The sequence below is a fragment of the Agaricus bisporus genome, assembly GCF_000300575.1.
Source record: "Agaricus bisporus var. bisporus H97 unplaced genomic scaffold AGABI2scaffold_5, whole genome shotgun sequence".
Taxonomy (NCBI): Eukaryota; Fungi; Basidiomycota; class Agaricomycetes; order Agaricales; family Agaricaceae; genus Agaricus; species Agaricus bisporus.
In genome coordinates this window covers 557,308-582,067 of record NW_006267368.1, presented here as the reverse complement: position 1 = coordinate 582,067, position 24,760 = coordinate 557,308, and the positions used below count along the sequence as shown (strand labels likewise).

The following is a 24,760-nucleotide window of genomic DNA, read 5'->3' as shown; positions in this document are numbered from 1 at the left end:
ACATACATAACAGTCTGATTCAACAAATTATCAAAACGATCCATCTCAACTCCGCTCAGGTAGAGACAGAATCCTGGTGTCCCATCAGATAGTTCAACGTGGCGAACGAAGCCCAGGGAACGAATTCTTCCGATCATGTTTCAGCTTCCAGAAAGCAATCAAAGAAAATATAAATTGCCACTTACGCGGTGTCATATGACCACTGTAGAAGAACTCAACATCTATCATGGGAGTCAATGATAGCAAAACATAGAATGGGATAAGAAACTTTACAGGTCAAGTTACGTTCAGTGTGAGCATGCCCGAACACCCCAAAGCCATCAACTGTGAAGCTTTCTGGTTCAATGGGAGTCTGGAAGCCTTGTGCTCCACCCCAGGTCATGTTCCTATATACACATTAGTCAAAAGCCAGGCAAAATAAGCACCATATTCACTGAATAGCAATGCGTGTCCCTTCAGCTATCAGAATCATATCCTGTTTGACAGTTTGAAAACAGACAAATTTATAGGAGCGCCATACGTACTGCGAGACCATGAACGACAACGGTCCTAACCGATTTCTCGATCACGTTTGGCATGACGTTGCTGAGCATGGAAGGTACAGATTGATCTCGCCCGCCGCGCCCTGTGTTTGGATTGATATATACATCTCGGTTTGAGCATGTAGACCATTCCATATGAGGTGCGTGGATAGCATCTTGGACCTAGTTGAAATTAGTTACTAATGAGTACTACGGACGACCACTATTAGTCTTGACATACGTCAGTCCTAATTCCCCAGTCAAAAATCATCTTCCAAAGATCTCGTATACTCACCTGTTGAAATAGATAAACTTTTGGGTGTCTCGAGGGAAGCCGAGGACGCTCCCTTTGTGACTGTTAGTTTGAGATAGATGTTTTCCCTGAAGCCCACATACAGAGGTCTGGGAATGTATCGGTGACGCTAAGAGTCGAATCGAACTATTGAACCCTTGCATAGATGGTACTGCAATGGAATAAACTCACCGATAGACATTGAACGCTGGATTGAGGCTTCCAGAAATGATCAGATACAAGCGGGTGGCGTAACACGACGAGAAAAATCTTACACTCCGACAGCACGTTGAATGAGTCTGAATATGCTGCATCCAGATCTATCTCCAACAATTGGCAAGAGGCCAGTCGGTGGGTACGTGACGAATTTGTCTAGATAATCGGTGTAACCGCAATCGTCAGATATCTTTTGCAGTTGGTCCCAAAATGAGCTGTTGAAGGGGAAAACATTTTTGTTTGCCTGCACCAAAAATCCATCTTAAATCTTCGAAAATTGCATGATAACGGAAACGTACCTGCGCAAAGCGAAGAGCAGGTATTTCTCTTTGTACGACATCCGACGACAAGGATGGATCTGCAATCCATATGCCTTTTAGATCTAATTCGAGGCCCGGGTGCTCATATATCCAATTAGCGATATAAGGAACATCTAGAGCAATACTCAGAAGTCTGTACGATTGGTGTTTCAAATTCACGTACAGAACCCTGCGTACTAGAATATATTTCATCAATGAGATGCATGATTGCAAGGTGCGCTCTACGCTTACACTTTCACCGCTCAAGTAGAAGTTGTTGCCCTTGAGCTCATCGAATACTTCGAGGAATTGCCCGAGGAACCCTACAAGTTGCTCCGCGAGTTGATCATCATTGGAAATATTTGCGTTTCCTTGAGTAAAACCAGTCTTTCAGAGATGTCAGATTATGTCTCTCTTATGACAATTGGCAGCTTACTCCAACTGGTTGTTCGACCCAGAGGACATTAGCTAGATTCGTCCAAGAGAATGGATTGCTGTGGAGACATTTCGATCAGTCGAATTCATCCTGAGTGGCCAACGAATAAAGATAAAGTAACGTACGGGGTAGGTTCAGCCTGGCCCCAGGACCAGGAAATCGGCCCATTTTCTTGTAAAAATCCTTCAAGTGAAGAACAACCAGGTCCACCTGTCTGATATCAGACTCGTTCCAAATCAGAAAGAAACCGGGTGGCGCATACCGTTGGTCCAAAAAAGAAGGTCTTTGGTATTGGCAGGGTTGTTCGTGGGCCAAAACCAGAAGAATAGCTTGCGTGTCTCATCCGGTGCTCCAGAAATGGGCAATAAGCCAGCCCAAGACGGACCAGCGTCAAAATTGACTTCAGGAATTGTCGTCCCATCGACGAAGAACTGCTCCGCCTTTGGATTCTTGAAGTTGATAGCGGGTGATGGCGCAGCCAGCCTTTGTTTCATGGCCTCCATATTGGCACCCATCATAGTTCGCATACGTTCGACTTGTTCGCGCTGTATTTCCATCGAGTCATCCATTCCGTCCAGAGCGCTCCCCAGACCAAAGACTCCTGAAGCCGAGACGAGAGCAACCAGTGACAGTGACAGCAGGTTCCGCATTGTAAGAGACGCAGTGCCGAGAGACGTTTCGAGTATATGCCCTTATATACCATTTCCTTCAGGCTGAAAGACAAACTATGACCATGTGTACATAGGATATTTGGAAACACACACTTCTGGGGACATCTTTTCCAGAACGAGAACGCTACGGGTACCCAGTTCCGCAACTTGGAAGCGATTTTGGGGGACTGTGACACAGGAGAACCACAGGAGAATTGCAAGCGCCTTGTAAAAACGCGATATTGTCTCATGCTCCATCTGTGGATCTCTCCTTTAGCTTCCTTCACCTTTTTTAACTCGATTTATTGAATGCCATATGGTGTTTGCTAGCCGTTGAAGAAATAGAACACGGAAAGGCTCCGGGATTCCCATGGAGGAGCTTTTGCACATGGCCCGATGTTCAAGATGGGAACACGATAACAGCAGAATGAGCCGAGGTCGTATATTTCCAAACTTCTTCTGCTGATGTGGGCGGACAGGAGAGTATTATGTGAGAAGAAGGCAATGAAACATAAGGCACTCTGAAGCCGAGCATGGAGGTCGAATCAGCGGGTGCAAAAGACTTCTGAGACGCCTGAAGGGTAATGGGCGGGTCTTCTGAAGGCATGCATATCAAAGGTTGATTAAATTGAGGGTAAGAGGAGAGTCGTTGACGGCGACACGCTGACATGTCGGAAACAGCGGATTGTCCATGTCGATCTTGTCAGGGTTGCAAACTTGATTTACCGCTTTTGGAAGCTTCGGATGACCCGGCCTTACCTTTCACCTCCCCCCACGAGGCTCACAGGCGGCGCGTATCAGCTCTTTCTAGCGCTCTGCACTCATGGACAGGCTACACCATAATTAAAATTCAGGATACATTCATCGACACTCGTTAACGACATTTCATCCAACCCTTCACGATCAAATCACCCGCATCGCTTCCCCATCCTATATCTCACACCAGTCCCACAGTCCCCCCTCTTACTCCGGTAGCCGAGTGCAAAGATATGTCTTCAGACTCTGATCGGTGTCGGAAGGAACGAGCGCAAACGCCCCCTTCACTCTTTCAAAACGGAAATATTGTCATTCAAGGTAAGATTGAGTGTCGCCTTGCTAATGTGACCAACTGATTAGCTCTGTTGCTAAATAGCGCACCACGTATGCTTGATAAAACGATGTCTAATGTTAAAACTAAAAACAAAATCGTGGTTAGGTCGGCTGGATTGTGACCGGATGCTTTACCGTTGTCGCGACTATCGCATCCTTCTGGCTGGTAAATAAACATCTACAATGGTATACGAATGTGGGTGATTTCAAATCTCGAAGTTCTGTGTTCTAATCTGGGATTCATCTAGAAAAAAGAGCAGCGTTGTAGGTCTTGAGAGACAACCATGCGGATAATAAGGAATCTCACTCTCTCATAGATACCGTTCGAATTCTCTTTATGGTTCCTCTGTATGCCATCATCAGCCTAGCCTCTTATCTGTGGTGGGTAAGTATGATTCACCTCGTGATGTTATTGTGGAGTGGCTCAAAGGATTTCAGAACCACGCCACGCCTTTGATCCTGATTAGAGATTGCTATGAGGCAACCGTGTTGACTGCTTTCTTCTATCTTCTGCTCATGTTCCTGTCACCTGACCCGGATGAACAAAGGCTCATCTTCTTGAAGCATGGTCTGTCACGGCATAATGATGCAGAGCGGATGAAGAAAGGAGAGCCTGTGCAGAAATGGGTCTTCCCGCTTTGGTTTGTGAAATGGAAACCCGTAGTAGGTTTCCAGTTTTCTCCCACCGGATTGTGGTCTCATGAGCATGACAGGATGGCCTCTATTTTCTACAGCTGATGAAATGGGGAATACTACAATATTGTGTACTTCGTCCATTGTGAGTGATAGTAACATATAAGATGGCATTACCATCTGACGAAGGTCCAGAACCACTTTGACTGCCATAATCCTCGATTATGTGGGCTTGTACTGTGAATCTTCCTGGGGGTTAGGATGGGGCCACCTCTACGTAAACCTCCGCGGCGCCAAACTTCGTAATGTTCAACTTATTCTTCTGATAGATCACTCTCGTCGTATCGTTATCGGTGACTATTGCTATGTATTGTTTGATTCAGTTATATGTTTCGGTGTCCAAGAAGCTGGCAAAGCAAAAACCCTTGCTCAAACTTTTTGCAATCAAAGCCGTTGGTTTGTGGCCAATATCAAACGCATGAGTCACTACTGATTCAATATCAGTCTTTCTTACCTTTTGGCAGGCAACATTTCTTTCTGTCTTGACCATGTTCGGCGTTGTCAAAGATGTGCGTGAGCGTCCATCCAGCACATTCATGGACTACAAATTCATTTTTATCCAAAGACAGAATTTATGACAGCGGAAGATATAAACATAGGAATCGGAGCACTGCTCGAAACATTTGAGATGGCGTACGTGGTATTTTATCTCATGATGAAGTCACTTGTCTTCACACTATGCCAAGACTTTTCGCTTTCTTGCACATCCGTGCATTTACCTACATCCCGTATAGGCGAATGCATGAACCCAATTCAGGTTCTTCGACTCCAAAACGCACTCCGCGCTTAAAGTCGCTGGGCCATGCAATGGATTTCCGCGAAACATTTCGAGAGCTGTGGGCAGGTTGCGTGTATATGTGGCATAAGTCTTGCGGAAAAGAACCGCTGCTGGATAAGGGAGCTGTGCGCACTGCTTATTACGAAACTGCATTCGGGAAGCAGCGGCCGACACGGATGACGCAGAACTTCGTCGACGAGCGCCTTGATGACCGCACTGACCGCCCCGACCCCACAGAACCCACGCTTCCCAAAGTGCTGGCGGAAGTTGACGAACATGCGGAAGTCGACGTCGATGGAGAGAAACAATGGTTGGGTGTAGGCGAGAATTATGGCTATGGCCTTAAGTTCCTACGGAAAGAACGCAGTGAAACCTTAGAAAAACAAATTGAAAACGAGCTCCAGAAGCGAGGGTATACTCTTCGTCAGTTTTTCGCGACAGCGTTTCTGTTTCATGGTCTGATGTTTACATTGGAAAGGCAACAGGGAGGCGAGCTATCTACAACACCCAAAACATCCCAAAGATAGGTCGTGGTGGCACTCTCTCCGAGATCGCTTTTCCCCGATGGCCCAAGAAGAACAATTCCAAATGCAAGAAGGGAATGCTACGGGAGGGCGTTCCTATTCTGAGAACAGGGCCGCGCAGTTTCAATCTAAACGCCTCCTCGGAGACCGCGATGCTAGTCAAGGACTCCTAGCACATGTGGACGTCAGAGAGCAAGTTGATGTCCAAGATCTGCCACCCCAAAGTTATATTCGCACAAGTCGACATCACGTCGTGCAAAGCGTAGACAAATGGAGACGAAACATAGACCCGAATTTTGGCACCGTTGATGTACTAACACCACTTCCAGTCTCCTCGGATAATCTCGACGGTCGTCATCTCGGACATAGCAATAGAGAATGGTCTGTTGATACCTCTCAACCACTTGTTTCGAGACTCCCTGCTACTTCTGTTGACCCAATTAATATCGCTCCAGTCGGTCCTTCAAAACCCCAGCTCGAGGGCACATCGAAAAGTGTATTGGCTAACCCTGCGCAGTTGGAAATTTCAAGTGACAGCGGCCGTTTGGCCAAACCAACTGTTCCCGTTTGTGTCATCCCCAGCCAGTCGACAGCCCGATCCAAAAGACAACAGGGAGTGGCCATTCAACGACCCTCCAATCTTCTTGACCTGGCTGATGAAGACCCTCATAGACCGCAGACGGAAGACGCTGTTGAAGTAAGAAATTTCAATGAGCATGAGCGTGAACAAGAGCGTTCTGCTACTCGTCTTCATGCTCACAGAAGAGAATCCGCACTTCATCGTCCTCAACTTCGGACCGTACCTTCAACAAGACCTGCACCTCATACAAACCTTCGGCGATCCTCAGCACAGTATGGTCACCCGTCTTATCCCCAAACTCCACACCCTTCTTCTATCTCTGCACCCCACTCTTCGCCTCGCCGATGGGAGAAGCTGCGTCAAACCCAGCGTCCCGGCGGACGAAGCCAAGAAATCCCAGGGACTGTCGAGTCGTATCCGCTCTCGACGTCATCTTTGATGGATTGTAGTTTATCTCCCGTTACGCGTGCCTCAACCTCGCTAATTGATGGCGGACTTTCTCGATATAGCCCTCATATTTCATCTACAAGATCATGAAATTTATGATTGTCACGACCTGTATGACCCCCTTACGATTTAGTCGTGTATTGAATTTTGCTTTCTTAAGTTGTGCTTTGTGTTTTGAGTTTTATTTGTATTTTGTTGATCCATCGAGTATTTAAGTTTATACATGAGCTTCATTAATAGTGTAGCTCAGAACCATCCATGAGATCAAGCCCAGCATCCAAGAAACGTGTTGGGATATAAGAGAAAAAGGGAGGCCTTGAGCCTTGTGAATGTCATGGCAAACAACGTATTAATGTCAAGGAAGAGTCAAGATTGCTCCAAAAATCCGATAGAGATTGACTGTAGCTACGTTTGTGGAATCCGAATCCAGTAACAATACACTGAAGAGTCCTAATAATACACAATCGGATACTGTGCCACAGAAACTCAGGCCATGAAGAGAAACGTGAAAACAACTAAACAAACAAGAAAGCTACGAAAGCGACCTAGAAAACAAGATAGCGACGAGTGCTGACGGCAAGGCTACAAGCTGTTCAAAGTTCATGAAAACCCAGAAAGTGATAGCGATACAAAAAGCGTGATAACAACTGGTCATCAGAGTCATAGAGAGAGAGAGAAGAAAGAAGAGAGAAGAGAGCGGGGGAATGTAAAAAAAATCCTTAGTTTTTGGTGGGAGATCTCATTTTGACGAGTCCGAGCTTCCACCTTTCGAGGCGGACGACGTAGCCTTCCAGGTTCTCGATTTCCATGTTGTTTATGGCGTACTCAGAATGAATGACCCGCCTCGCGTTAACTTTGTGGAGCACCATCTTGGTTTCATCGGCCTTCTCTGCATCTGAACCAGAATCCTCGTCATATGGCATGAAGCAGTCACCATCCAAAGTCTTCTCGAGGATACTGGGATCAATGATAGGGGTACCGACGTCAAGAAGGTCACAGGAAAGGCCATTCATAAGCGAAGCGCGCTGATGATCCTCTGGAGTCGTCGGATCAAAAAGCTTGACGCAAAAATCGAGTGACTTCTGAAGCTCGTTTTCAGAAAGGCGAGCACCCATCTCGGAAGCACCTTGGATGACTACCAGAGCGAGCAATTCAGTATAGAAAGAATAGGTATAAACCCGTGAGACGCAGACCTGGTCGAAGAAATGCGAAAGCACGATCATAATTGTCCTCGTCAATGTCGGAAAGAATACCGTCGGCCTGAGATCTGATCTGCTTGTATGCGCTGAGAACGACAACTTGGAATCTTGATTCCATGAGTACTGATAGGCTCTATCGTGAGATGCGTCACTGACCTGGTATAGCTTGTTGCCACCCTCTGAGTGTGCCAGGAAGCAGCTAGCGCTTCTGAGCAATTACCACGGATGGAGGCGCAAATGGTCGCGGCAGCGGAAAGCGCTGAAGTCATAGCAAGGTGGACACCACTGGAGAAAAATGGGTCGATAAATGCTGTTGGACGAAGCGTTAGTAATGGGATGTGCAGTATGTGGTTGCTCTCACCGCCTGCATCTCCAACAATTCTATAATTGGGTCCAGCATATGCAGGAGCTGAATAGCTAAAGTCACTGGCAGTTTTGACGCTGCCTTCGACGAGCTTCCCTTCCCCGATGAGGCGCACAACGCCCGGAGTGAAGTTCAGATTGGACAAGTAGCGAGCAGTGAGACTGGACGCATCCGGATTGGGAATTTGGGCGCCGTCGAATGGAGGAGACGGGAGGGCGTCCGCTTTGGCATTGTAGACCTTTTGATTGACGACAATACCAATGGAAGTTGTACCGTTGTGGAGGGGAATGAACCACGCCCAACCCGACTCGTCTAGAAAAAGATGGCAGTTGGATACGACCGTACAACGAATGACAGGCAGAAAACTTTACCTGTCAACGCTTCAAACCAGGGAGCTCCACTCCGCCTTGTTCCTTCGCCGTAATTTTCGACGCCGTTCCAGTAGCCCCAAATCGCGATATTCTTCAGCGACGCGTTGAAGCGTCTGTTGTGCAGATATCGTACAGACATAAGACCTGCGCGGCCAGATGCATCAATAACATGCGTAAAGGCAGTGGTGCCCTGGATGGGCCCGCCCACATTCGACGGTTGTTCAGCGTTGCTGAACCGCCGCAAGAATCTTGAGAATGTGGATGTCGTCGGGGATGGCGGAGGCGAAGGCAGCCCTGCTGGTGGAATATGCGTCCATGAAACAGACACAGGTCTTTCCGGATTCATTGGGTCAAAATGAATGGCATCTACTTTGGTTTGTTCATATACTGCGGCGCCCGACGTACGGGCATGGTTGAGCAACAGCTGATCAAACTCAGATCGTACCTAGGCGCAGGTCAGCTTCGGCGATTCACTTTAAGTTTTGTTAGAAATACTCACAACGTTCCAGGCGTTATTGTTGTGGCCGAGTGCCACAAAATCAGTATCTGTGAAAACCGTCAGTCCAGTTCAGGAGACGGGTAATAAATGACCCACATCCTTCACGTTTGAACTGATTGAATTTGATAGCGGAGCCGGGCTACATTAACGACGTTACAAACGGCATTTTCTCGCAATTTGGGATAGCCACCGACCTTGGGTACGAACCCATGGTTGGCTAGCTTGTCTTCCGCACCGATGAACCTAAGATAGTGGCGTACGGATGGGATCAAACTCTCTCCGATATGATACCTGTTATAAGTGAGTCGCATGTGCTTTGGTTGCGGGCTAGTCTGATCACCTTGGGAATTTGGATGCTTCCAGGAGAGTGACTTTGATACCTTCGCGCGCAAGGGCAGAGGCAGCGTAGGACCCGGCTGGTCCCCCGCCAATAACAAGGACTTGTGTATGCTGGAGAGTGGTAAGCAGAGAATGGTGAAAGGCGGGGAGTGCGGCGCACCTTGGGAGGTAAGGAAGAGGTAGCCATGGGGGAAGAGGGGAAGGATGGAGATCGAACGAGAGTGGTGCTGAAATTTATAGGTGGAGAACACGGACTGAAATTCAAGAATAGAAAAGGAGACTCATTCCATCCCGACGCTAGGCCCGGCGCCGTCCGAGGCATCTTGTCCTTCTGGCCCTGTGGAACCCTCCCAATCAATACCTTCTATTTTTCGATCTGCGCATCCTATGATCAAGCATATACGCTCTCCACCGCACTTTCTGGCCATCACTTTCACGACTTGATGGAGATACATACGCTCAAGAACATTTCCTATTCCTCGGATTTGTCTTCATCTCAGACATCGCTCTTTCTCAAGCCGCTCTTCTAGAATTTGTCTTTGTACGTGATTCCGGGTCACAAATACTAAGCAGCTTGCACATCCTCGCTTTTCCGGATCTATTTTGCATCCCACGTGGCCTCAGAAATAACCAGTCCGCGTTCCAGAACTCAGAAGGACCCCTTTTGAGCTTCCTCAAAATGAATTCCACGCGAGAGCGCCCCGCCGTTCCGGTCAGATTCGCCTGACTATTTTTTCGCCGCTGTTTTCAAGGAGAAAATAGGCTGTAAAGCGTAAGTTGAGGTACTGATACAATTGGCCGTTTGATGACTTGATATCTTCTGCTCTAGGTATCCACCGATGCAATGGTCCAACGCTAGGCAGACCGCCGAAACACTCCGCCCCAAGCAAGGAGCGCATTACATACATTGGACTGCGTGGCACGTACAGGTAGTCAAGCATGCTTTCTGTCACCGGGGCCCAGGAATGCCTTGTCTCAATTTTTGGAAGTCGAAGCATAATGAGCAAGTAAGCTCCAAGGAAATAAGCCAGACTCCAAGGAGCTCAGAGGAACTAAAACTCAGAACCTAGAAAACCCAGAAAAGTAACTGATGGATGAAGCAGTGTCGGCGAACGGAGGTCGTACTCTCGTGCAATCCGCGGAGAAACCAAAACTTGACAATGCTACATGACAACAGTCTACACCTGTTATGCTGACATTTGGTAATGTACTCCAGACAGTTTCTGCCACCTAAACGTAGCTAATCCGAGGTCGGAAGGCAAAAACCCAGAGCATATTCATAACGAGAGCAGACAGACGGAGAAAGCCAGCTATAGCAATTACACCCCAGAAGAATGAAGGATAAGGAATCCAGAAACGCGTAAACGCCAAAAATTTGAGCACGCTACAACGAAAACATCCTTGAGGCTTCGCTCGTTGATAAGACGATTGCAATGCACGCCACGGATCGGCAACGGCCACGCGAGAAATAGGCTTTGGAGTGGTATTCGCAAGGTCCAAAGGCAGAGCAATGGGTATGCAATGAAGAGCAAAACTAGACGGAGTACAACCTGACTTCAAGTGTTTGCAAAAACCTGGGCCTGAGTCTTGGGTCTTCGTCGGGATGCTTTTTTTGGCTCGGCTGCACTTGTCCCACAACCCACACAAGAGCACATTGTGCATCCAGCTCACCGAGTTGTTACGAGCTTGGACTAGATGCAATGTTCTTTTCGGCCACCCAGAGGAGAATGCGATCCATGCGCCTAACAGCCGAATTCGGAAAGAAGCCAGGTGGTGATGGCAAGAAGCCCAGCAAATGGAATGATTGACAAGGCAAGCTGCAGTGAGGATTCATGTCATGATGACGGGCTGAGTCAGATTCCGTGGAGGACGCAGAAAAGACTGGGCTGGGGAGCTAATGCAAGAGAAACATGCTCATCACCGTGGACCAAAAAGGCTACTCCGCCTCCATGTGAGTTGTGACGTAACGCGACAGTGACAGACGCGTCCATACTTACGCCATGTCAGACGACCCAGTCCCTCCTTCGCAACGAAATAGAAATTTAGATGCAGGCCTGCAAGAGCTCAAAAGCACGTATCCTGTCCCATCGTCAGCAACCATTTCTAAGAAACAACCTTTTTAGATTACGTTCACCTCAAGGTTACGCAAGATCAAGCATCTACCCCGGTTGACTTCGAAACCACAAGAACGGCCTATCGTCACCTTTTCGCCAATTTCGTCGCAAAGCGAAAGGCCGGCGATTTCTCGATTCATGCTATTCCCGACCTCCTTGAGGTTATTCGGCATGCTGAGTCGTACAGGTTGAGGATCATCCACCAAGCAGATCTGGCTCTCAATACCTGGCAAATCTTTTTTGAGAAAGAGAGCCCGAAACAAGCGCTCCCAAAAAGTGAGGCTGATGCTCTTGGCGAAGTCGTCAACTCGAAGGACAATTGGAGAAAGGTTTACATGAAAGTAGTGGATAAACTCGTTGGACTGGTACGCCCATCATTTTTCTGTCTCTCCGTACCTCTGACAAATGCATATCAAAAAGGACCTGTATTGCATGTTTGTCTCGAAAAACTGGTCCCTGTCAGAATTCATGGTTCGGTTATTTGAATATAGTCCCTCGTCGTTTGAATCTACCCAAGAGTATGAACCCTCCCCCCTTAAATTCATCAAGTTTCTCTCAGATGAAGAAAAGCAGCTCATCACAAAGAGATGCAGAAAGAGCCTCAAATATGTGTCAGATTTGCACCAATGGCTGCAAGAGAATCATCCCGAGTACGGCGAACCTTGATTTACAGTCCGAAGCACAGCACTCATCATGCGATAGTGGTATTACGGATGGTTTGAATCCTCAAGATTTCGATGAAATTCATCCGCCTCCGTTCAACACTTCCCATATCGGAGACCTCATTAATTTTTACATGAACCACGTCGCTGCCATATATGAAACCCTCACTACGATCCTCCCAACTGAAACCAAAGATAATGACACCGCATAAATCTTCACCCCACTGTATTCGTTGTTTTATCCACTGTACTGCCGCATAGAATTAAAAACAATAATGTATTTTATCATCGTCAGGTACCCGCATCCCACTGTACTTTATTTGCGTATCTCCGAATATCAGAAACATAATTATCTCGAATCTCATGCCCAACGCCAGTTGCCACTTGAAGTACGATTTCATTTAGACCCGTTGAGCCTAAAATATCAACGTGATCGCTAGTATTAGCACCTCCGCGGGGTATCATTGGATTTGGTTTATGAGGGAGCTACAATATCGAGAAAATCATTAACTCCACAAGGCATGGAAGGCGTGGAACCTTACTTCGACAGTGGTGACCTTGATACCAGCTGGATTCCACCGCTTTCGCTTCCATCCCTCGACACACATGGCTCCTAGACTCAGAACACTCACAGTCCCATCGCCCTCACCAATCCTCACACCATTAAACACCTGGGAGAGAAATATTATGAACGATTTCCAGCACGCGGGCTTAGACTTACCTTTGGGTTGCCATCACCATTTGAGTATTCCACATCTATCAAACTTTTCCTGAACAATGAAAAATCGAGGGGATTGGAACGAGCGATTTTACAACCATCCGTGCTTGGCTCATGGCACTCTTGGTCTAACCCGTTAGCGAGAGCCTCGTCGCGTTCAAAATCTCCGCGCGTATACCTAGGGGATTGTAGTCTTAGCGCTGACGTTCTTGTAGACAATGCGGTTCCAAGATTAACCAATACGATCTTTCTGTATCTTTTCCTACACCATACACACAGTATATTTTCATTGATGGTGCCTTTGGAAGCCTGAAACACACATGTAATTCAGCGCTGATGAAAAGGTGGGAAAGACTCACTGGACCTCAAGAGGATTTGACCACTTCCTGTGATCGTGATTATTTTTCTCTAGTTCCCGTTCATCCCTCTCGATTCCAAACGAATAATTCGTAGCCACCATTTTCTTTTGACACGCAAGCTAGTCAGCCCTCCTACCTTACAGAAGTATTAAGCCTCGTACCTGGAAACTCGACGGCATATGTTTTAGAATCCAATCTGACGTCTCGTCGGCTGTCATATTCTTGGACGGCGCCTCGTCATCATTCTCAATTGGATTTCGTCTGAAAGCAATGAGCTCTCCGTGACTATGTGTGGAGTTATATTCGTCATCCGGAGCTTGTATTTCATTGCCCCACACGGCGTCCCCACCCTTCAACCACATACTTGCACTACCTGCCCAGCTACGGAAGAGCTTTTGACGTTCTTTACGAGAGAAAAACCGCTCTAGCACTGCAAAAACCATACGATGTTACTTCATAGCCTGCTGAATGAAAACAGTAATTTACCATATGCACCCGCTGGATTCATTTGAACCGTGTCCTTCATCTCACCGGACAAAAAAGCCGCTATTGTTTTTGGCTGTGTAGACCATTAATTCTTGAGCAGAAGAATGAGCGTATTCCAACTTACAACTCCCTGTCACAGAGTCAACGAATATGGAAAAAATATGTAGTTGAAGACTTACCAAATGTGTCCCAGCTATCGATATATATGCCTCTATGTGATCCTAGTGAAGTTGTGTTAGACACACTGACCTGGCACAGTGATTCCGGTTTACCTCAACCCAGTCGTGTCCACCACCACCATATTGTGGTGCTTCAACCCACTTCATACTAGGCGAAATGAGCCATGTATGCGTCTCACACCTAGACGACTCACAAATACTACGAACGGCCGCATGCTAATCAGCGAGAGCAGAAAACGAAGCTGAAAGAAGGAACGAACCAGGAAAACCTGAGATGTGAGTCAAAATGAACGCGAAAAGCTAAAGTAGAGCTTACTGTTGCACCCATAGAATGCGCTGCGACGACAACTTTGCGTTTTTGTCGCTTCCTATATGAAGATCAAGGTCAATGTATGCGGAGGATATTAAAGAACCCACTTGAACAACTCGATCGCCGACTTGAGCCTCGAAAAATAGCCGTCCCTTTCCTCTAAATTATAATATGATAATCTCCAGTCGTATGGAGCGAGATGTAAGTTATTGGTATCATAGTTTACGACAGCAAGGTTCTCTATAATTTTAGACCTGGCGACAGACGGGTCAGATACTGATGAGAAGTCGCGGCGAATTAACGTACCATATCCAGTATCCTTGAATAAAAGTACTCGCCGCATTCATACCCTCTGCAGCACGAATTTTTGCATCAGGCGGATCAAGGCCGGTGATGGGGTCCAACATCATTGCGGCTATCCATTTTTCTTTGTTGAAAGTGACCTGAGAGATCATGTTAAAGCCACCCCACAGTTTTTCACGAAAGAATGCGCGGTAATCCGGTGATGTAGACCACGATTCCAATCCCTGGATTTAGGTCAGCATTGTTAGGGGCTTCGCAAATGAATTGAGCGGCATACAGTCGAGATAATGCCAGGAATGAGGACGACAGGGTATTCAGCACTCAAGTTCCTGGCCTTCATTGCCTCTCCTACTTTGAACTCGCGTCCGTCATTGTTGAATTTCCAGACTTCAGGTATACTATTTCGGAGGCGCTGCCATTCAACTTCGACACGGGAGAAATCGAAATCCGGAAGTTGGGGAAAATCAACTCCGTATTCTGTCATGAGTATGGAGAGCTGCGCATGGAAATCATGAAGGTCCTGCGGCTCAACAAAAGTGAAGCCAAGCAGTGTTCCAACTGTATCCGAAGATGAGCTCGTGTGGCGGGCGTTGCAAATGGGGACTGACTGAGCATGCCAAGAGGAAACAAAAAACGGCCGGTCCTCCACCAGGGACGCTGAACGGCCTGCTTGACTTGCTGGAGTGTTTCTGTTTCCTTACGTATGGCATCCTTCACCTCGTGCAAGACGCCGTTGGATGGAGAGGCACGGGCGTCGCCGTCGCAGCGGCTTGTTCGTCTGCGTTTTGAGAGAGGCATGGTGACGTAGGAGGCGGATCTGGAAACCCGGCTAGCCGGATCTTAATTTGTTTTTCTGCATTTCCATTTTCCGACTCTCCCCTTGCCATGCTTCGCAACAGGTATGTCCACTGCCACAGAGCTTTTGTTCGCGCCTACGCGACGCCAGCCTCCTCTCCCCATGCACTCGTCTTCCTTGAACACCGCCAGGGTGCCCTTGACTCGGGATCTCTCTCGGCCTTGACCGCTGCCCAACAGCTCGGAGGAAAAATTTCGGCTCTCGTCGTTGGTGGACCCGACCAGGTCCCAGGCATCGTGGAACAAGCCAAAAAGTACGTGTACTAACGGCGTTTAGACAGTCTAACCGACATGTCATCAGGCTAAAAGGACTCGACTCTGTCCTGCACTCAACTTCCCCGCAGTACTCAGCACCAGTACCGGAAGTTCTCTCTCCCTTATTTGAGAAACTTCTAACGGAATCCTCTCCCTTCACACACGTCGTTTCAACCACATCTTCCGCTGCAAAATCCCTCATACCCCGTGTTGCCGCAAGACTCAATGTCCCTGCAATTTCAGACATCACTTCTCTCGTGCATGATGCCGCGGATAGCAGTACCACATTCACTCGCCCTATCTATGCCGGAAACGCCATTGCGACTGTGCGTGCCCCTTCGTCAGTCTCGATTAAATTCTTTACCGTTCGATCAACCGCATTCTCTGCTACCTCAATTCAAGAAGGTGCGGATGCAGAAACCCTGGCCGTCGATCCTGTCGATGTTCCCGACTCGCCCACTCAGCACCTTAAAACTACAATTGCCAGATCTGACAGGCCCGATCTTGGGGTGGCTTCCCGTGTAATCTCTGGCGGAAGGGCTCTCAAGGATGCGAATACCTTTGCTTCAACCCTTTACCCCCTTGCAGACGTTCTTGGAGCCGCTGTCGGAGCGTCGCGTGCTGCTGTAGATGCTGGTTATGCCGATAATTCGCTCCAAGTTGGGCAAACAGGCAAGGTCGTCGCCCCGGAACTTTACATGGCCCTTGGCATCTCTGGTGCTATTCAGCACCTTGCAGGAATGAAGGATTCCAAACTCATTGTTGCCGTGAATAAGGTTAGTCTTGACTTCATTTCGTCTGCACTCCGATGTGCTGATATCTATCAAAAGGATCCCGATGCTCCCATTTTCCAAGTCGCTGACGTGGGTCTGGTGGCTGACCTTTATGAAGTTGTGCCCCAGCTCATAGAAAAGCTGAAGAAGTAGTTGACATCTTTATTTTGTCAGTCATTGTTATTGGACGTTCATTATTGTCTAATGAATGAATGAATTTCGTATGCCACGATGCAACCCGCTTGAAAATTGTCAAGGCCACACCTAAATCCTCTTCCACCGCTGTGGCATCAATCCCATCCCATTGAGCTTGAATCACTGGTTCTAAGATCTCATAGTCCTCCCCATAGACGCGATCAAACTCATACATGCGACCGGATTCACAACCATACCTTTTCGTATGCAACTAAGTGCTCGTTCCACCCGTATCGAGTGTTGCCTTACTCAAGCGAGAAGCAAGTAAGTATGCATTTTGCCGTGTCCCATGGATGAGCTCTTGCACTGAACATCCTGGTATAGAATACCCACTTCGATTGCTTGCCCTACTCCTGCGGCTTGATGGGGTGCCATTGCACGTGCCTATGAATCTACAGACAAAAAGCAGAGGTCGTTTAGTGTGTCACCCACGAGTCCTATCTTCCCTGAGACATAAAAAGGAAACGGGTTGAGATGGTGGATAATCCAGCGCGTCGGTTTCTCTATGCACAATTCGAATCGAGCTGAGAAATTTCTCAACGGTTCAGATTTAAAACTAACCATGAGAAATCTTTCAACCTCAGGTTCCCAATCTTTATACGCATTCAATAACTCTTCCTGTGGGCACTCTCTTACACAATCTTCGTTTGGGTAATATGATCTTCTTTTCGGTTTCTGACGCAAAAGTGACGACATTGACAGTGGTACCTTGGGATATGGAATAGCTGACAACATGCTGACAGTCCTCTCAGTATAGACTATTATCAAATGAACCAGGCGAGCGAGCTGGACATACCCGACCCTTTCCGCAGTACTAGCTCAAAGTTATCCTCGAGGCTACTTATGGCAGAAACCATGATGGCGACATACCATCATAGGGTCCCTGATCGCTCTATGCTTCTTTCCACCCATTTCTTTCAACTTGTCTTCTTCAATAAGATCACGATACGCAATAGTACCAATCCAACGAGGCTTGATGAACCTGAACAGCGTCTAATCTCCGGTTTCTTTGGCTTTTTCTTTGTACATTTGCTCTCGGATAATCTACTTTACACCATCGCAACCAACAAGGACGTCATACTCTTTGGTGCTTCCATCGGCAAACTGCAGCAAGAGACCGTTGCTTTTGGATCGATCGTTAGTATAGAAAACAAGACGCATACCAAAGTGGGCTAGTTCGGGTGGTAGATGATCCACGAAAACGTCAAGGAGAAAAGCCCTATGGAATCGGATGCACTAAATCTCCTTTATGTGAAATCACCTTTGGAAGAGAATGTTAGATCACTCACTCCGACTTCAAAAGCGGTATCAAGGTCTTAGCGACTACCGCGGAGAAAATTTTACCAAATCGTACATGGCACCTGAACTAGCCGGGATCGAAATCCTTTCTCTCGGCGCATCTGATCGTCGGTAGTCAAAGCCAACGCCTGCAACCACGTTCAAAATTCGGTCATACCCTCAGCCGAAGAAACAGGTGTATGGCACACCTATAGGTCCGTCTGGAGGTACATGCGCTATCTTTGAGAAATCTTTCGCCAAACCCATAAGCTCCAGGATTCTCCATGTCCTGGCCGAATCATTACTCCCGCTCCGATCTCCTTAAACTGTCCTGTAGCCTCATACATGTCAACTTCGATATGGGAGCATCGGGACAGTGTAACAGCGAGGCATAGATCGCTTAATTCGCCTACGCTAATGGAGTTGAGTTGGCTTTTATTGTTATTCCGTTTTGTATGGGGCCAGGACTTGACCAGGACCCACCAAATGGCGATTTGTATCTTTTTTCCTGGTTCCGCCATATGGTTTTCATGGGACGGTCGAATAGTATACAAGTTATACATAAGCACAATTCTCAAGGTCAGAGAGGATCTACCGTTGATAATCCTCAGACTCTACATACTGCGAATACACATTGCGAAGTAATCTTGTCAATCATCCTTCGACCAGAGCCATGAGATTGAAATGAACGCCTCCGTCGATATGTGAGACGGCATCCTTGACGATCCCGAGAGCCTTAGGCAAAAAGTCCTCTCCTGGAGTTAAGCCGACCCCAGTATCGACAGGACCCTTCCGACAGCCGTCCATGAGATACACTTTGTTATTCTCCTTGTTGGGAACGAAAGCAATATAGTGGTATTCAACCTCCTCTCCAATTGCTGGAGGGGCGGTACCGCCTTGTAAAGCAGCGACACGATAAGCTTCTTCGATCTCCTGACTGTCTTCCAGTACGAGAGCCCTCGCATCTCGGTCGAGTGGAATGGCTTTCCTCAACAAGTTATCGAGAGGAGTATTAGGGACTATAGTGTCCATGTCAGTCCATCGCGATATCCAAGCCTAGCATAGCTCACGTATGTGATCCGCAGCTGGACCATTGGAGACGGAGTGTAGGATACCATAAAATCCACATGCATTACGGATAGTTTGTTCAAACCAGATGGTATCCTCCGAGTCACCGTAGCCATTATAAACCGCTCTCGGCTTCTCATCTTCATCTCTCCATTTACTGTACTTCTCCGTCATGAACAGAGTGAAGATGAGTGCGAACACGGGGCGAGGAGTCATCGCAATCAAAGATTCATCATCAAGAGAAAATACATCTTGGATTGAAAGTTTGGGGTCTACACCCAGTTTATGAATGAGTGTTGTGAAGATTTCGGGATCGGATTCAAGGGGAATGTAGATTTTCCGATGTAGTGCAGACTCGGACGCCATTGTGGCAGAAAGACAGCGATCTGATCGTCACTCCAACTCACTCTCATGACCTTCATCTACCCTGACGAGCCACTTCAGTATCAGGGCAAAATACTCATAGCCGTACGCAACCCAAACACCCACGAACCAATTTCTCTTTGACACTACATCAATTCAGCCAATCGTCTCGACCGCTAATGTTTCCCAGCTCGCGGTCGATCTCATCATAGCAACTTTGGCGCTAAAACGCGTCGCCATCATCGATCCAAGCTACTTCATCCCTGTCGTCGGTAGCAGGGAAGATGGCGAAGCTGGCATCACAACAGCTCTAGAACGTATGTCTCTCCACATGGCATTCAAAATGAAATGAATTCTCACTTTCAATGTTCGAAGTGTACGGGAAGCCAGATACCGATCTCCTTGTCTTACAGCAGCGCTCTCCTGTCCTAAAAGTAATCTTCTCCCGCTTATACTCTTTCGGAAAATGACAGTTCATAATTCTCAAAGTCTAGGAAGGAAGATTTCGTAGCAGCACTACTCGATTTCATCAAGAACTCTAAATTTGCCAGCGTCCTGTTCCTATCTGGAGTTGACGTTTTGAACAGGACAGACAGTCAGATGCTGTAAGTATTTTTTCTTATCGTGTCCCTATCGTCGGTGCGGGCTTCCCTCATGAGGATATAGGACACCAACCTATCGGATGTTGCCTCCGAATGGCCCTTCCCTTGTACAGTCTCCCCTAGCCGACCTATCAACCCTACCAATTCCCATTTACACATCACCTGTTCGCCAACATAATCAGCCATCCGAACAAGAAAAAAAGGACGAGGGTATTGTTCCTTTTATTCCCGGTGGAGGTCTCACTCGTCGTATTTTCGCGTCAATCTCAAAAGACTGGCCAATCCCAACTGCATCACTCCTCCAATTTGTGATGGAAGGTGACAACCGTGTAGATGCCCACCTTCTAGCGGGCGCAGTTGCCAAAGTTTTGAACCTCGACTCTCAGATCCAAGCATGGAGACAACCAACCAGCTGGGACGAAGGTCTATTCGGGGCTCCACATGATCAAACACTTTATGGATAGAGATACAAGAGTATCCTATCTTGTCAAGAAAGCAGCAGTTCACGATTTTGCATCTATGTAGCCATCAAATCCACTAAATGTGGAGATACATATGTATTGTTTTTAGCACAGTTTCATTACCGCTTCGAAGCAATCCCGATTCGCTTGTTACCTTGCTTTCGCTTAGCAGCTTCTGACAAGGAAAGGTAAGCGTATGGATCTAGGCCGTGCTTCTTGACGTCGCCCCCTGCCCTCTGCAGCAAACCCAAATTTGTCAGGGCGTATTTTTGTCGACAATGGGAACTGACATACCTTGGCCTTAAATTCATGTCCAAGCCTCGGTTCACTCTTGCCTATTTTCTTGCTCTTCTTCCCAGCGCTGATATTTTCGGCATCCGCCATCTCTACATCGTCGTCCCTTTCAATTTCCTCTCTTCTTCGCTTCTTCGTGTCTTTGTTAAATTTGATTCGCCCACCTGCCCCTCGAGTAAAACCATCAACCGATGTCATACTTTCCTTGTACGCGTTTCCAACAATAACTTCGTCTTCTCCGTTGCCATCTTCTCCAGCATTTCCGAAATCGGATTCTTTATCGATGATCAATTTTCCTGTTTTCTCATCAGTTTTAAAATGGGTGGCATCTTGTCCTGGTTGACGTCGTCGACTAGATTTGGCGCCTAAGGGATTTTGAGCGGGATCGTAATCGAACTGTTTCAGAGTAAACTCACCGGTAACATGACCTGCGGCGCCTTGCAGAAGATCCATAGGTTCATCATCATCTAATCTTAGATGAGCACTTGGCCCTGTACCCTTTTTCCTCCCAGCTTTATTTTTATTTTTTGTTGTGGGGGTGGCTTCGTCATCACTGTCCTCCAGCTCGCTCTCGCTGCCATATAGGACATCCTCAAATGCATCTCCCGCAACAGGTTTTCGATCTTGTGTCTGATATAATAGTCAGTAAAAATAAACAAGCATCACAAAAGAATGTTTCTTACGGCATCATCACTTTCGCCTGCCTCCTCCCTGGCCGCACGTTTCCTCTTTGCCCTATCCTTTCTTTTCTTGACATTTAATAAAACCTTACCCGCCTCATCATTACCTGCGCAAGAATAGACTTCTTCCCAGCTAAATCTCCTCAAGAGTCTCTCGAATATGTGCCTCACTTTGACCTTGAAGTGATTGTTGTGGTCATGTGACCAGTTGAGCAAAGAAGGCACAAGCTCGCCGAGATGAGGGCGCACGAGTTCAGTGGGAAGCGTATGAATAACGAGCTTTACAAAGCCAAGAACTGATTTCACGATTTCACGATTTGCGGAGTTTATGAAGACAAGGAGCGTTTGCAGGATCTCAGTATGCATTTTGGAAGAAATCGAGTCTGTAATTCGTTATATGAGCAAGGTTGATATACCCGTAGTCTTACACGTACCTTTGAACTCAAAAACTAGGCGTGAAATAGCGGTGACGGTTGCGCTGATCATGTGTGGGCTTGCTCCCGCCAAACCACCGGCGATCATAGTCATATATTCCTCGATGTTAGCGGCAGCTTGAAGAAACATATAAGCGACGCATCTCTGTTAGTGAAATCGTGTGCATACCTTCTCCGTCGACGTCTTCATCCATTCCATCTACCATATCCCTCCTCACGATCCCTCCTACACTCATCTTTCGACCCATTGCCAAGATGAGTTCAAAAGCGGCTCCACGTGCCTTCTCAGAGGGTTCTTTCGTACCGAGAACAGCTTCAGGAATTATAGAGGGAATCACATGCAGAGCGGAAGAAGGAAGGTGGCGGATAGCTGCGGACAAAAGGTTAAATCGGTCCTGCATATGTGGTCAGTATTATCAGAAGAGGAATCAAGTCAACGAGTGCACCTTCTTAGCGGCAGACGTTAGCCCTATTGACAACTCATCCAAAGTCTTCAGGACAGCTATAACGTCTACCTTGACCCTGTCTTCTTCAAGAAGTTTGGCAAGAATTTTGTACCCGCGCTTCTGGACTCCATTATCTTTGCCACTGAGAACCTCTGATTTTAGACATAAATCGAAGAGTGCCTGGGCATCGGCTTGCGAAAGGTAGGGTAGTAGCAGTATAAGAATATCTTGAGTCATAGCGGTTGCGCTCCCAGCCTCAGAGCTTGAGTTTGCTGTTGAGGGCGCATTTTGTGCCGAAGCAAGATTGGTGCGGAAAAGGGCGATGACCTTTGTGTAAGCTCCCGTAATGACCTATGGCAGGGCAAAGTTATATCTATCACGAAGGCAGGAGCGTATCCAAAACACTAACCGGTTCATCGGCAATGGATGCCCAGGTCTTTATTACGTCGGCCACCGTGCTCCTGGATTCGGGAATGACACTGCCGAAGACATTGAATAAGACTGCTAACCAGCTGTCCGCTTGCGTTCTAAGAAAGTCGAGATTGGTAGTAAGTTCCTCAGGAGAGGCAGTTCCAGCCGACATCTTTTGCGAGTCATCGGCGGATATCTGATTGGACTCTACAGTGATAGTAAGCGCTCTGAGAATTGCTGGGCGGAGCTCGCTTTGAGAATAGAGTAGCTGTGAGAGGAGTTGTGCAAAGGTGGGGCTGAGCGCCTAAGATCACGGAATCAATCAAATGTTGAGGTCGAACTATATATGAACGTATTTACCTCTTTCAAATCAATGGGGGCGTGACAATAACCCACCAACCCTGCCCAGATCTGACCAACGAGCACACTCCAGACCTTGGCCTCCGACGCACGTCCCTCTGATTCAGCAGCTTGCTGGAGGTCAAATATTCTTTCACTGAGAGGAACGAAATAAGAGATGAAATGTCTGAGAGGAGAGGGATGTGGCTGGGCTAGAAGTGGAAGGAGGTAGGCACGTGGTTCTCCTCCAGCTTTCCTGAAGAGAGTTAGCTTCGTAAAATAGAGAATGGACAGGAACACTGACCGTTTCTCCGGCTCGAGGTTGAGGGGTAACACGCGTAGTAAGACCTCGGGACCAAGGACTTGCATCGCAACTCTAAGTGTAGCGTCCGCATCCTCTTTGAATTCGAAGTCTCGCCGAGTACGAAGATCTCCTACTTGGGAGATAAGAGGGAGCATCAATGTCTCCGCAGCGGAGGGCGACCCCCTGGATGACCTATATTTCAGTCCTGTGAAGAGATTGGATATGACGACTAGTATTTCGGGGATCGAGCGAGCATACGCAATATTTTCGAGTGCTAGTGTGACCTGGGAAATGATTTTAGTAATTTTTGACGACCCCTGGGGGTCCGCAACCGCGGTCAAGATGAGAGAAGTTGGGAAACATTGGCTAAGTTTGCTAAGAGAATGCGCAGCACTCTTTCGCGTCTTAAGGTCATTCGAGTCAATGAAATTCCACACAGCCTTCCAAACCCTACTCAACTCTTTACCACATGCATCGGTATCAACAACATTGTACACCCGCATGGCATCACCCAAAACTTGTACCCATGCGGGTGAGACTGTGGCATCGGTTTTGACCGGAGGGGAAGAGAGGATGGCGAGCAGCATTTCAGGAAGCTGACTACCGAATGAGCATTCCTCATCCTCATCCGGAAGGGAGAACAGATCGGATAAAATGGAGTAAGATGTTTGGGTCAGGTAAGAGTTACCAAGGCGAGGGAGACTGAGGAGGAGAGTAGTTATTTCTGGGACAACCTGGTGACGCAATCAAAGAGGGTTTTCCAAGTAAAAAGATACAACATACAGCGGGTGGAAAATATGTGAGGACAGGTCTGAGAAAAGCAAGTACATGGATTGCATCCTCCGGTCGATTGCCGGTTTCTCTTGATTTGCCTTTAGCAAAGGGAGCCGAGGCTAACTCGCCCAAAGAGAGTTTTACAAATTCAGCGGCTCTCCCCGCATATGGATGACGAGTGAGCGGGTTCGGCGGGTTGCAGAGTGTAGCCTTGACGACGTCGGCAGCTTTTCTGCGAATTTTTGGTCGTGAATCGAGACATAGATTCAAGATGGAAGCAAATGTCTGTGGAAGAGTCGGTGTGTCGAGCTGTGATAGATCTAACGATTGGAACAAAACATGATATATTGACAATTGTGAGCGCAATGGTGCGGTGTGAGATGTCACCAAAGGAAAGAGTGGGGCAGTCAGGTTGAGTAAAGTGCCGAGATGAGCACGAATGACCAGTTTCGATACGAAGGGAGCAACGAGAGAGATGAGATACAATTCGGCAGGTAGAACGGCGCCTTCGTCCAGACTCAGATCCTTGTGTTGGAGGGTGCCATCGAGGGTGGTAAGCAGCGCAGCAAAGTAAGCGGTGGGAGAACGATCTTTGTTCTGCTCCTGGAGGGTTGACTCTACGGCTATGAGCAACGTGGCCGGGGTTTTGTGGGCTGGTGCTGCAGAGGATTTGTGGACTCTGATCTTGGCCAGAGTGTCCTCCATGGCTTTGCTGATATCTCGCGACGCGAAATTCTCATCTAGAATTGTGCTTAGTCAGCACTGTGGCTGCTTTGGGCGGATGCGCCTCCCAGGTCCGA

General features: G+C 47.6%; 8 protein-coding genes across 8 annotated transcripts; 3 read left to right on the top strand and 5 right to left on the bottom strand.

The window, feature by feature from the left end:
• Positions 1 to 55: 55 nt before the first annotated feature.
• Positions 56 to 2,258, bottom strand: AGABI2DRAFT_68978 (hypothetical protein; the record flags this gene model as incomplete). Its single annotated transcript, XM_006460791.1, has 16 exons — positions 56 to 126; positions 186 to 221; positions 274 to 386; positions 435 to 475; positions 525 to 704; positions 763 to 769; positions 817 to 868; positions 918 to 943; positions 1,006 to 1,032; positions 1,089 to 1,273; positions 1,329 to 1,462; positions 1,513 to 1,525; positions 1,581 to 1,715; positions 1,765 to 1,822; positions 1,890 to 1,974; positions 2,027 to 2,258. 16 exons carry the CDS (start codon positions 2,256 to 2,258, stop codon positions 56 to 58), a joined length of 1,395 nt encoding a protein of 464 aa, XP_006460854.1.
• A 1,145-nt stretch (positions 2,259 to 3,403) lies between these two features.
• Positions 3,404 to 6,615, top strand: AGABI2DRAFT_117778 (hypothetical protein; the record flags this gene model as incomplete). The annotated part of the gene is made up of 13 exons (XM_006460790.1): positions 3,404 to 3,488; positions 3,547 to 3,554; positions 3,610 to 3,699; positions 3,752 to 3,767; positions 3,821 to 3,888; positions 3,942 to 4,166; positions 4,217 to 4,281; positions 4,332 to 4,413; positions 4,466 to 4,592; positions 4,641 to 4,705; positions 4,762 to 4,829; positions 4,883 to 5,397; positions 5,453 to 6,615. The coding sequence occupies 13 exons, from the start codon at positions 3,404 to 3,406 to the stop codon at positions 6,613 to 6,615; spliced, it is 2,577 nt and encodes an 858-aa protein (XP_006460853.1).
• A 545-nt stretch (positions 6,616 to 7,160) lies between these two features.
• AGABI2DRAFT_221106 (hypothetical protein) lies at positions 7,161 to 9,487 on the bottom strand. The gene is made up of 10 exons (XM_006460789.1): positions 9,458 to 9,487; positions 9,299 to 9,408; positions 9,153 to 9,249; positions 9,055 to 9,097; positions 8,959 to 9,005; positions 8,460 to 8,904; positions 8,086 to 8,400; positions 7,881 to 8,034; positions 7,719 to 7,831; positions 7,161 to 7,660 (listed from the first exon to the last, which is right to left on the bottom strand). Exons 1-10 carry the CDS (start codon positions 9,482 to 9,484, stop codon positions 7,245 to 7,247), a joined length of 1,767 nt encoding a protein of 588 aa, XP_006460852.1. The 5' UTR covers positions 9,485 to 9,487; the 3' UTR covers positions 7,161 to 7,244.
• A 1,586-nt stretch (positions 9,488 to 11,073) lies between these two features.
• AGABI2DRAFT_178261 (hypothetical protein) lies at positions 11,074 to 12,285 on the top strand (the record flags this gene model as incomplete). Its single annotated transcript, XM_006460788.1, has 4 exons — positions 11,074 to 11,248; positions 11,305 to 11,367; positions 11,421 to 11,776; positions 11,971 to 12,285. 4 exons carry the CDS (start codon positions 11,074 to 11,076, stop codon positions 12,283 to 12,285), a joined length of 909 nt encoding a protein of 302 aa, XP_006460851.1.
• Positions 12,286 to 12,364: 79 nt separating this feature from the next.
• AGABI2DRAFT_204119 (hypothetical protein) lies at positions 12,365 to 15,226 on the bottom strand (the record flags this gene model as incomplete). Its single annotated transcript, XM_006460787.1, has 12 exons — positions 12,365 to 12,559; positions 12,616 to 12,744; positions 12,795 to 12,969; positions 13,029 to 13,100; positions 13,151 to 13,254; positions 13,312 to 13,580; positions 13,637 to 13,709; positions 14,054 to 14,179; positions 14,229 to 14,379; positions 14,432 to 14,652; positions 14,706 to 14,986; positions 15,037 to 15,226. The coding sequence occupies 12 exons, from the start codon at positions 15,224 to 15,226 to the stop codon at positions 12,365 to 12,367; spliced, it is 1,986 nt and encodes a 661-aa protein (XP_006460850.1).
• A 55-nt stretch (positions 15,227 to 15,281) lies between these two features.
• Positions 15,282 to 16,553, top strand: AGABI2DRAFT_192440 (hypothetical protein). The gene is made up of 3 exons (XM_006460786.1): positions 15,282 to 15,537; positions 15,585 to 16,314; positions 16,369 to 16,553. The coding sequence occupies exons 1-3, from the start codon at positions 15,314 to 15,316 to the stop codon at positions 16,462 to 16,464; spliced, it is 1,050 nt and encodes a 349-aa protein (XP_006460849.1). The 5' UTR covers positions 15,282 to 15,313; the 3' UTR covers positions 16,465 to 16,553.
• Positions 16,554 to 18,291: 1,738 nt separating this feature from the next.
• AGABI2DRAFT_192439 (hypothetical protein) lies at positions 18,292 to 19,231 on the bottom strand. Its single transcript, XM_006460785.1, has 2 exons — positions 18,855 to 19,231; positions 18,292 to 18,803 (listed from the first exon to the last, which is right to left on the bottom strand). Exons 1-2 carry the CDS (start codon positions 19,216 to 19,218, stop codon positions 18,439 to 18,441), a joined length of 729 nt encoding a protein of 242 aa, XP_006460848.1. The 5' UTR covers positions 19,219 to 19,231; the 3' UTR covers positions 18,292 to 18,438.
• A 650-nt stretch (positions 19,232 to 19,881) lies between these two features.
• Positions 19,882 to 24,665, bottom strand: AGABI2DRAFT_204107 (hypothetical protein; the record flags this gene model as incomplete). Its single annotated transcript, XM_006460784.1, has 11 exons — positions 19,882 to 20,514; positions 20,573 to 20,937; positions 20,989 to 21,202; positions 21,256 to 21,635; positions 21,687 to 21,803; positions 21,856 to 22,081; positions 22,133 to 22,483; positions 22,542 to 22,847; positions 22,904 to 23,138; positions 23,187 to 23,920; positions 23,970 to 24,665. The coding sequence occupies 11 exons, from the start codon at positions 24,663 to 24,665 to the stop codon at positions 20,398 to 20,400; spliced, it is 3,741 nt and encodes a 1,246-aa protein (XP_006460847.1). The 3' UTR covers positions 19,882 to 20,397.
• Between the last annotated feature and the right edge of the window lie 95 nt (positions 24,666 to 24,760).

Excerpts from the sequence above, each read along its gene's own strand:
- AGABI2DRAFT_221106 (XM_006460789.1), bottom strand. The coding sequence starts at position 9,484 with ATGGCTACCTCTTCCTTACCTCCCAAG. Across the intron at positions 9,006-9,054 it reads TCAGTTCAAACGTGAAGGAT|ATACTGATTTTGTGGCACTC; the intron begins GTGGGTCATTTA and ends CGGTTTTCACAG. Across the intron at positions 7,832-7,880 it reads GTGGCAACAAGCTATACCAG|ATTCCAAGTTGTCGTTCTCA; the intron begins GTCAGTGACGCA and ends CATGGAATCAAG.
- AGABI2DRAFT_192440 (XM_006460786.1), top strand. The coding sequence starts at position 15,314 with ATGCTTCGCAACAGGTATGTCCACTGCCACAGAGCTTTTGTTCGCGCC. Across the intron at positions 15,538-15,584 it reads ATCGTGGAACAAGCCAAAAA|GCTAAAAGGACTCGACTCTG; the intron begins GTACGTGTACTA and ends ACATGTCATCAG. Across the intron at positions 16,315-16,368 it reads TCATTGTTGCCGTGAATAAG|GATCCCGATGCTCCCATTTT; the intron begins GTTAGTCTTGAC and ends ATCTATCAAAAG.
- AGABI2DRAFT_192439 (XM_006460785.1), bottom strand. The coding sequence starts at position 19,218 with ATGGCGTCCGAGTCTGCACTACATCGGAAAATCTACATTCCCCTTGAA. Across the intron at positions 18,804-18,854 it reads TCCAGCTGCGGATCACATAC|TCCCTAATACTCCTCTCGAT; the intron begins GTGAGCTATGCT and ends TGGACACTATAG.